The 10779-nt window shown below is 40.9% G+C and overlaps 1 protein-coding gene across 1 annotated transcript in view; it reads left to right on the forward strand.

The window, feature by feature from the left end:
- Positions 1-740: 740 nt before the first annotated feature.
- The window catches only part of LOC103800886 (putative RNA exonuclease NEF-sp), a gene marked incomplete at its 5' end in the record, with an annotated part of 13734 nt that continues 3695 nt past the window's right edge, over positions 741-10779 (forward strand). Inside the window, 14 exons of the mRNA XM_009073278.1 lie at positions 741-862; positions 1713-1839; positions 2708-2792; positions 4068-4217; positions 4340-4428; positions 5230-5345; positions 6159-6297; positions 6866-6960; positions 7776-7878; positions 8456-8592; positions 8902-9010; positions 9352-9462; positions 9587-9724; positions 10227-10328. Coding sequence (XP_009071526.1) covers positions 741-862; positions 1713-1839; positions 2708-2792; positions 4068-4217; positions 4340-4428; positions 5230-5345; positions 6159-6297; positions 6866-6960; positions 7776-7878; positions 8456-8592; positions 8902-9010; positions 9352-9462; positions 9587-9724; positions 10227-10328 — 1623 coding nt within the window. The remainder of the gene's footprint in view (positions 863-1712; positions 1840-2707; positions 2793-4067; positions 4218-4339; positions 4429-5229; positions 5346-6158; positions 6298-6865; positions 6961-7775; positions 7879-8455; positions 8593-8901; positions 9011-9351; positions 9463-9586; positions 9725-10226; positions 10329-10779) is intronic.

Here is a 10779-nt window from a genome sequence, read left to right on the forward strand (position 1 = left end):
TGTTTATCCTGTGGAGTTTGATATTCTGTCTTGTTCTGCGGCTTTTTTTCCCCTGTATGCTGTGATGTCTTTTCATCACATACAAAATGAGCATCTTTAACATTTTTACAGGTCGGAGGAGCTCTTTGGAACAGGCCATCTGGTCAGGGGAGGTCTCCAAAGTCCTGCATTTACTTGCTGATTAGCTTTTAGAAAATTTGTGCGTTTAGGCTTAAGGAGCTGTTGTGTTGAATGGTGTGGCAGTCTCCACCTCGTCCACTCAGTGCCTTCTCTCTGCAGTTTCCTTGGATTTTGCTGAAACATTTTTCCCTGCAGGGGTCAGCAAACCCCTCTGTCAGAACTGCTCACACACGGTACTCGCAGTAAATTGGCTTGAGGAAGCCTCACATGGAGTGGCTGCATGTAACTCTTGTACAAATGTTCAGAGCTCTACAGCAGCAAGTGGGTGAAAGGGTTGAGAGAGCAGAACGTTACGTTTGCAGATCAATTAAGTCTCCTTACTGCATACATCTACTTGCATTAACCTTCACTAAATAAATCTTTGAAGTTAGAGTACTTGGGTTACTGAAATATTGACAGTGAAGTTAATAATAAAGTGTGATCTGTAAGGAAACTTTTGCCCATAATCAGTGGAAGAATAATTTTAAAGGTAGTGGATTGTATCCAGATGGTTTCTTTTCACTCTGTTTTTTGGTGTGATTACATAAACCCTTTCTTCACTAGCATTTCCCTTTCCCTAGGAAAAGTCGTGTCACTTGTCAGCAGCTTTGTTTGGTGAGGACTCTGAAATCAGCCATGACCAGCTGTATGAGTTGTTGAAGTATGCAGCTTTGGGAAAATGCCACAATGCAGCACAGCCCAGGTACGACACATCCACCCTTGGATTCAGCCCTGCTCAGCATTCCTAAAGGCACAGTGGCCACATTGGGTTTGGAACACTCACTGCACAGTTGCCATAGTGGCACCTGGATTGTGCAGATACAATTACTGCACTTGGCCAGAGACCAGAATTCCTCTGCTGCAAAAATCCTAGCATTTTATAGTCTCATTTCATGCAGTTACCAAACTTAAACAATTATTGTAGAACCAAAGCAGCTGCACACACTGAGAAACAAAATACCACGTTAAAGTATTAACACAAAAATTAACAAGTTTCATGTTAGATATAATTGAAACAGAGCATTCTAGATTGTTTTGAGGAAAACATTTTAATCACTTTTTCAAAGCAACTTCTCGGCACTGGAGGGGAAAGGCTGAGGAGGATATATAACCTTGGCGGGTAAAAATGTGGTGAAATTACATTAATCTTAGAATGAAACTGAAAGTAAAAATGGTCCCACTTCAGATTTTTAATAGTGAGCAGAAAATTATTTTGTGAAACTTATTTTGAGGCATTAATTCACTAGACTGCAGCACTTTGGCTGAAGTTATTCTGTATTCATGTTCTGATGCATATAAATGAGGTATAAATGCATTGAAATGGTACACAGCAGAAATTAGCTATAACTCACTCCTTCTCTGTCTCCTGTGTTCTGTTACTTCCAGGAATATGTGGCTGTTTGAGATAAGCTCTAAAGCCTCTTCTCACTGAAGTAATTTGGCACTTTGCCATTCACTGACTTAAAAACTGGGCTGGTTCCAAGTGTGTTTTTAAGAGTGCTTGATAATTGTTTTGCTTTGATTTTTATTTTATTGCTATTTTTTAACTGCAGCTGGTGCCATGTTTATCACCAAAGCCACCTGGCTGGGGTTGTGGTGGTTGTTCTACATGAAGTGAGCCAGCTCCATTTCTACAGATTCTATTTGCAGTTCAAACACCTCAGGAAAGTCTTCCAGCATGTAAGTCCCCAGACTGTATTGCTGTCCTCTAAACTTCCTCCAGTCCTGAAACCATGTCCCAGGAATTACTGGCTGCAGTGGAATTACTGCCTTTTCCAAGGATGTGTCCATCTTTGACTCTCACAGCAAGCAAATGAGAGGATCTGTTGGTAGCCACTGTCAGCTCAGAACAAAGGCTCAAAACAAATTTTGATATTAGAAACAGGATTTCAAGATTTATGTCTTTGAAGCCTTACCATGTGAAATGTGTATTGATTCTTCAGTCCTCTGACTTACATATCCTGCGTCTTCAGGATGCCAATGAGAATAAAAATGTCTTGCAATAATTCCAGTAATTTGGACTCTCTTCTGATTCTGATCTAACTCTCAATAGAGTTATGCTAATCCCACTCTTTGCAATATTTCATTGGTACTGTTTGCACTTTATGTCAAGTTCCTCCCGTTTCCCAAAAAGGTTATTAAAAGAATTATTTCAGTTTTCTGAGTTACAAGTAACATTTTTGAAGGCAGAAAGAAGCACTTTGATTCAGGCTTTTAGAGAGTTCTTCCTGAACTGCAGCAAAGGTGAATCACAACTTAACTGGAAAGACTGGAACTGGCTTTAGTTTCTATCAAAGAAAGTCTTGAGATTTGCCTTCTTGGTTTTATCAGGTGAAGCAAATCTCTCCCTTAGTACAAAGAATCCTGTATCATCTCACTCAGACAGGTTTGGGTTGGGTTGGGTTTTTCTCTTTGGGAAAACATCAGTAGTATTTCCACTACTTTATCCATCTTCCTCTAAATTTGGCTGGTTTGGGACCAAGAAGCACCTCATTTGCTTGATATTTCTGCCTCTGTTTCAAAGTCTCTAACACATGTCTTTTTTCAGAGATTCACATTAACACCTTCCACCAACTTCCTCACCAGCCTGTATGGAGAGGGAACAAACCTGAAACCTCAAAACACTGCACAAGGTATTTTATTTGGATTTGGTGTGTCTCTTTCAAGACAATGATTCACTGTGAAGAGTAATTTATGACTTTGCATCCTCTGCAATCCCAGTGTGCTGCCATGGTAAACCTGTTTACAAAGGAAAACAGACAATAGCTTAAACCATGAGCCTGCCTACCCTGACTGGTTCAGTAACTCTTGTTGGACTGATTGTCACAAGTAAATGCAAAAAGAGAGATGGTTTTTAAGGTATTCCATTCCAAATTTTGACACTTTGTTACCCATTTTGTGATTAGTACTTTCTAAGATGTATCTAATCAAAGATACAAAGATATAAATTAGATTCTGGCTAAGAAGCTGCTATTTTGTTCTTAGTTTTCTTTGTTGTACTCAGCAGCAAATCGAGGTAAAGAACAGGAGTGTTGACAACTGATTTCCTGTTTTTGCACTCTTTGTAGAGGTGATTGTAATCCAACAGGCTTGTACAAAACCTGCAAGAGCCTCCAGTGGGAACTTCACTGTTAGAAGTGTATCAAAGAATCTTGAATTCAAGTCCTAAGTGAGAGACTGAGCAGCTCTTATTGTCAGTGTGTTGACAGTGCTCTGGCATCCTGACTGTAAACCTACTGCACAGTCACAGCTCAGAGAGTTCAGGTATATTTTTCTTCTAAGTGCAATCTGCAGAGAATCACCCTCAGGGTAGTTTATACAGCTGTGGCTTCTGGGGTCAGTTCAGTGCTTGCTTCTCTGTGAGCCACAATTAGAGCACAGTTGTCTCCTGATAATACTTAAGGAAAAGAATTTCGCAGAGAAAAGAGAACTTCTTTTACAGCTTACATGTCATAACAGATGATTTTGAGGCAAGTTTGTATTCTCTGTTTTTGAAAGGAGTGTGAGACAGACTTGTGATGTGACTTGCTTCAGCTAGTAGTGTCACTAGCTGAACTGGGAAAAGTCAAGTGTCCTGAATATCAAGTGTATTTATTATATACAATGTATATATTATATAGACTGAACAGATTATATGTAGTCGTGTTGATATATAATATATATAGAATGTGTTTATTTACACACAATAACTCAGATACAAACTGGATATATATATAAAGATAGATATATATAAACTGGAGACAAATAGACTTTCTGTCCATCTTTCCATCTATCTATTTCTCTCTCCAGTTTATTGTTCTAGGTAGTGTTTTCATTGGAAGTGCTGTAGCCTCTTAGTGTTCATCTAACGCAGAAACTGCAAGTAGGGAATGCTATCTGAGCTTGACAAATGCTTCTGTATTTTACAGTTTTGACTTCCACCAGCAGTGAATGTGTTACTAAAAGCTCAGAGCTGGAATGTGATCCCATCATTCGGAGATACGGAGAAAAAAAACAAGGCCTTACTAGTTATACTCTAACTTTAGAAGAGCAGAAAAAAAATGACTATCCCATTAAAGGTCAGTTTTTGAGGGCTGTTTGGTTGTGGATTTTTTCTTTTGACAGTTAGTGATACGTTTTGTCATATGAGTTTTAAAAGAAACAGGTCTTTTTCTTATTGAAGGGTATGTTTTCCCTCTAGGTGCCCCTGGATGCAAGGGCTATATCTCTACAGAGTGTGACCAGCAGAGGACAGACAGCAGTCCCCTCTTTGGTCTGGACTGTGAAATGGTAAATATAAATGTGTGTGGCTTTACAAAATAGAGGCAGGCACCAAACTCTTACCAGCTATTCTCAAGGGAGCCAAGCACCCTGTGTATTTGCTAAACTACTTCTGATATATTATTTGCTGCCAGTCCTTTCATTGATGGTACCAGTGCTAAAGGACTCAGGAAGTGGTTGTGGCAATGAGACAGAAATATTATCCTGAGCAGAGAGCTCAGTTTGGCATTGTCCTTCAGAGCATTAGCTGGATCTGTCAGACCCATCAGCAGTGCTGCAGTAACCCCTGAGACTGCTGTGGAATTCCTCCTCAGCTCTCCCCAAGGCTTGGGAAAGGAAAGATACTTCCCTATCACACACCTTTCCTTTAGCCATCACAGTTCCTCTGGCAGCATGCTGTGGTGAAGATTCCTCCTGTTTTGACCTTGCAGGGATGCCTGTTTGGCATCAGCACTGAGAAACTAATGATACAGCCTGAGCTCTGCTTTGAAATTGAGCAACTTCTCTGGTGCTGATGCTGTCAGTGGCAGCTGTGCAGTGCAGAGCACAGACTGGTTCTGTGAAATCAGCACTTCTGCATAATGGTTTGCTGTGTTGTGCTTGCTTGTGTGTTTGCTGTGCTTATGGTGCACATTTAACAATTAAAATGAAGAGTGCTACAGTACAAAACAACTAGCTGTGAGTGGTAGATCTCTCAGTCAAGTAACTCCTTAGTAGTGATGCTGCCTGCAGCCAAAGCAGATGTTAGCTAAGGTTTTGGAGTGACAGCATCATGCTGATTCAACAACTGCCTCTGCTTCTTCCTGACAGTGCCTGACTGCCAAAGGGAATGAAGTCACCCGTGTGTCTTTGGTGGATGCTCAGGGTCAGTGTCTCCTGAATGAACTGGTCAAACCTGAGAGCACAGTCATGAACTACCGCACCAGGTGACCTGCACATGCATTTCTTACCTCTTTGTTTTTCAGAGCTGCAACCCTTTCAAATTCAGCCTGTAACACAGGACCCTTCAGAAGGCTTTGGCCTGCACAGATGCCTGCTGCATTTCCCTCAGTGTTAGGAATGGCAAACTCAGTGTTTGCTATGTGACTGGAACAACCAACATTATGCATACACTGCTGCATAGTGCCTGTGTGGCTGCTAGGCAGAGGTATTGCCATTCTGCAGTGTTCTAGGGACAGTTCTGTTACAAATTAGTGATACACAGTACAAGTTACTCTTTACTGCTGGCTGTAAAATAAGATGAAGGGCAAGAGCACAGGATTGCAGTCTGCTCTATGGCTGAATTTGCTCATGTGTGAAAAATGAATAGAGCAGCTCATCAGCTTGTACACACCTCCAGGGCTGGACTCAGGATTATAACAAAATCAGGCAAAGCTCAAACCTTGTCTTCTCCAAAACTTTACCTGGCTTTATCCAGAAGGTGATGTGGCAGTTCCTTCAGGTTATGTGGAAACATCTCCTTCCACCATCAGTCTTGCAGTATTTCCTTCCCTGTGCTATCTGATGTTACGAACTGCATCACTTCAGACTACTTGAGAGGAATAAACTTTTGAAACAGCTGTGATAGCAGTTTAATGTACCTGCAGTATTTCCTCTGATGTTGGAACATCAGAAAGCAGTAAATAGCATCCTGTGATTAGTTACACTGAGTTCATATTTTATAGGACCTGCTTGTAATATTATCCAGCAGATGCTGTTGCTAATGTGTTGCTTTTACTTATCCATCTTTTGTTTTGAAGATTCTCAGGAGTCACAAAGAAAATGCTTCTTCCTGTGAAAACAAGGCTGTCAGACATCCAGACCAGGCTAAAAAAAATGCTTCCCCATGATGCAGTGTTGGTGGGTCATTCTCTAAATTCTGATCTTCAGGCTTTGGAAGTGAGTATGTTTTTTAAGAATCTTTTTCCCAACCCTGTGACACGCAATTCAGACTTAAAAACTTTCAACAATTCCTCTTTTAATTACTGAACACTTGTTAATTGCTTTTTATTATGAATAACACTGTCTGTAAGGATTTAAAAGGTAAAAACTCTTTACACCTGTACAACTTGCAAGGGGCTGTTCAGAACTCAAAAGGAAGGGAGAAGACTGTGCAGACATGAATATGTTTGTTAGAGAAGTTTTACCCCTCTGCTTCAGCCAGATACTTCCAGTAGTTCTGTCACTGGAAGAACAAAGTCCTTTCTATGTGTAGTTTAACCAATCTAAAATGCTTGAATCATAATTAATCTTTCTAACCCAATCTAGATCTCTCCACTAGAGTATTAGAAAGGAGAGTTGGGCTTGTTCCATTACTCCTGTTGCTCTCTTGCTGTGTATCAGGTATCTGTCAGTGGGAAACTGGCAACTCAAATGAAAAGGCAGAGGCAGATAACTGTGGAGTTACTGCCCAATTCTCTATGACTGCTGGTCTTAAATTAAACTGAGGATGTTTTTTCTCCTCCAGATGATCCACCCCAGTGTTATTGATACTTCATTGCTTTTTGCCAGAAATGAAGGTCGAAGATTTAAGCTAAAATTTCTAGCCAAAGCGGTTTTAGGGTAAGATTATTACTGTATTGTCATGGGAAGTGTTAGAAACTGTCATGGTGGGTCTTAGGGTCTTGCTCTTCCACTAGTACAGTCAGAATTATTTTTTTTACTAAAATTCAGCCAAAAGAAGCAGCCTCTGCAAGTTAGGCTTGGTAAAGAAGAATTTACTGGCTGCTTGAAACATCAGGCAACATAATAAATGGGCTTGTCTTTGAGCAAGCAAGGAATGCTGTGACCCAACTAGATCTGAGTCCCAGCAAAACTAGCCTTTGTGCAGGTCTGTGGCAGTACAGGTGTATTGAATTGTAGAGCAAGAGCCACTCTGGCTCACACAAATGAAATCTCTTGCAGTTGGCAAGAAAGAAAGGCTAATGTATGAAAGTATGGTTTACTGACTTAGATCATATTCCTCAGTGTAGCAGCTACCACTAGGTAGTATGTCAGAGTGATACAGTTCTCACCATGCTCCTGGGGAATATTAAAACTCTGCAGCCCAAACTTCACTGAGCTGGAGGTTGCCTCCCTCTCTGTGTGCAGATTGTGAGTTGGGTCAAGGAAGAAGTAAAAATACTCATGCATCAGAGTACCAAGTATTAGCACTGCTTCTGTCAAACCCCATAAACTGTTTTGCTCAACATTGCAAAACCATTTCTTGCAGTAACTTTTGGGAATATTTCACAAGAATGCTGCTGCACAGAACTGAAATCCTTTTTGGAGAGAGGAAAGCTCTTTTGCCCGAAAAGGACCCAGTTTAGAAAAGACAGGATGTTGGTCAGTGTGGAAAACCAGATAACCTGCCTGTACACCTAATTTTGATGCCCTAGGAAGGAGATTCAGTGTGAACAGAGGACTGGGCATGATCCTACAGAAGATGCTAGAGCTGCATTGGAATTGGCTCAATTCTTCATTGAGCAAGGACCAGCAAAGGTACTTGTACCTAATTAGGATTTCTGTCCTTAAACACAGAACATACAAGTTGTTGTGCTTATGAAGAAAAAAAATTCCTGCCCATCCTCTTGTTGATTTAAAAGAGAAGACAGCTGTGACAGAGACCTTACTTTTGACAGCTTGTTACTTTCAGCATATATCTGGATATATGTCTGAATATATGTGTGTCTGAGTAACTGCCAGTGTTTCAGTACTCAGTTAGCATTGCAGCTGATCTTGAAGAGGGGCATTGGGTAAAGGATTGAGACACTTCCAGCCTACAGGAATCAAGAGTGAGACCTTGTGTGTTGTGGTAGTGATTCAGCTGGTTTTATGAGTCCCTTGCTTGTGTCGTTGATTTCTGAGAGAAGTTCTTTGGAGATGATTGCTGGTTGATGCTGTGAGTGCTGCATGCTTGAAAATGACAACAGAAAATAATGAGGCAAGGAATAAATGCCTGTGTTTCTTCCCTGCTGGAGTGTGCCTGTGTGACTCATAGGGAAAGCACAGGCTTTTTGGTTAGCTGCAATTAGCTGATGAGATGAAAGCCAACTACTAATCTTCTTCCTTCCTCAAGGTAGCAGAACTAAACTTGGAGATGCTTCTGACAGCTGAAAAACTGGCTGAGGTCTCACAGAACAAAGCTGCGTCGCAGCCAAAAGGACATGAAATCCAGAAACAGCTGAATAACCCTCAACACTTATCCAAACCATGGTAATAAGTTTCTCAAATACACATGTTTTCCCTTCTGTTGAATCCTCAGTAAAATCAAGCAAGTGCCTTATGTTTTTCAGAAGCCATCAGGGTCTTCAGAGAGACACAAAGAAGTGTAGCATAGCACTGAGAAACTTCCAGCAGTTGCATCTTAAATTTCACAGAGCATTTCCTATGCTTCTTTTATGTTTGTGGACAAGAATATTCTTTCATGAGCCACATCATTTTTCTGTGACAAGCACTTCTTGAAAGCTCTTAATTGCCCATGTTGATAAGTACTGTGATTCACAGCTTGCTTCTCTCTGTTAGTTTTTTAGACTGCCTGCAGGTGACTGGCCAAAAACCTCTCCTTTTGGGCAGACAGGGACGAGACTCTTCCGGCCTGTGTCAGAGTAACCTGAGCACTTCAAACAAACAGGTGAATGGACTTGGAGTGGGTTGGTCTAAGCAAGCATCAAAGTGGTTCAGAGTTGTTCTTCTTCTGGGGGTGGGTAGATGAGTCCTATTTTAAAAAGCTGACAGTACTGTTAGCAATAGTGTTAATTCCAGGTTAGCTAAATCCATTTGAACATTTCAGAAATGAGCTTTGATCCTCTGCATCCTCTCATGACTCACTAAAGAAGAATTTCTGCCCAAGGGCTTTCTTGGGCAGTAACAAAAATTGAAGTTGGAAATTAAGTTTGATAGCTTTGTTTCCCACCCTCTGCAGTACCAATTGTCCTGCACTTCTTTGAGCCTTGTATGCTCTTTTCCCTCCAGATTCTTCAGAGAGCCTTGGAAGATGTTCCCCTGTCCACATTCAGTATCATTCACTTCAGTTTGGGTCCAGAGTACACTGCATCTCACCTTCATGTTGGACTTTATGAAAAGGTACTATTTTTTTTAGAGAATAGTCTTCATGCTGAGCTCGGAAAGAGATGTGATTTATTTGGAGGCACCAAGTAGATAGTTCCTTTGCTTTGTGAAGGTCCTTCTCTAATCTGTGTTCCTACAGGTGAGAAGCAAGCTGACTGACATGCTGACAATTTATGCAGGTCCTTTTGAAGAAAACTTTTGCCTGAAGTCTGTGAAAAAGGAATTTGGGAGGTGTGGACCAATCCAGTCTCTTACAGTGGTAACTGAAACATTCCAGGTGAGGAGCACTCAAAGCTTGCTGACAGGCCTGGAAAGCCCAAGTAATCTCTTGGAAAGACATGGATTAGAACCACAGAAATATCACTTACTATGTTTGGAGGTTTTTTTCTGGTGGTTTGTTCATCAGCTGCAACAATTCAGGGTACCTAAAGCTACTCCACATAATGACAAGAACAAACTCAGTTCATGTGGCTTAAGTGCTGCTCAGAGGACTTTGAGCACTGGGGGAAGCTGAGATACTTCTTATCCTTCTCAAGAGAACTGATATGTTCTGTATGATATGGCCAAAGAAAAGAAAAACAAGATTATTATTAATTGATAAGCTAATTGAAGGTTGTTTTTAACAGCTGAGGTATATGAAGTGTTACCTATAGAACCCCCAAACCTTTTTAGATTCTATTTTTAAAAGAAAACAGAACTTTACTGAGGCCTGACTTTTAAAAAGGGAGGGGAAATGTGTCTCACTGATAAGCCTAAGTATCTTATCATTCTGTTTCAAGCCATATGTCTGTATCCAATATGAGGTGCTGGAAGCTGCCCAGCTTGCTGTAGAAAGCCTAAATGGAGCTGAGGTAGCAGGATCCTGCATTAAGGTAAGCAAGGCAAATAGCAAAAGCCCAAGTTATGTTCAGCCCACAGCAGTGTCTGGGCAAATGCTGTCTGCCTGTGCTGTTCCAGTCTCCCTGTCCCTGGACAATTTAGGGCCATGGGCAGAAAGGAATTTATATCCCTCTCTTTTTTCCTTTCTGCCTGTCAGCAGAAGGGGGTTAGAAAGTGTTCTGACCTCCAGCAGCAGTTTTAAAAGGAAGAGCCAAGTAAGAAGGTGTTAAAATGCCATATATCAAGTATGGCAAGTCATGTTTTTTAGTGTTTCTGCATTACAAATATAATCTCTCTTCCTTTTTCATGACTAATTAAGTTAGCCTTCATTACTCATGTTTTTTTCGGGGGAGGGGAAAATAGCCTGTCAACTTTTGGTAATGGGAGAAAAAGACTTTAAATAGAAGCTCAGAACACAGAGGTGTGTGGGCTGACATGCTGTTTTTTCCTGCT

Source organism: Acanthisitta chloris, unplaced genomic scaffold, assembly GCF_000695815.1.
Source record: "Acanthisitta chloris isolate BGI_N310 unplaced genomic scaffold, ASM69581v1 scaffold36174, whole genome shotgun sequence".
Lineage (NCBI taxonomy): Eukaryota > Metazoa > Chordata > Aves > Passeriformes > Acanthisittidae > Acanthisitta > Acanthisitta chloris.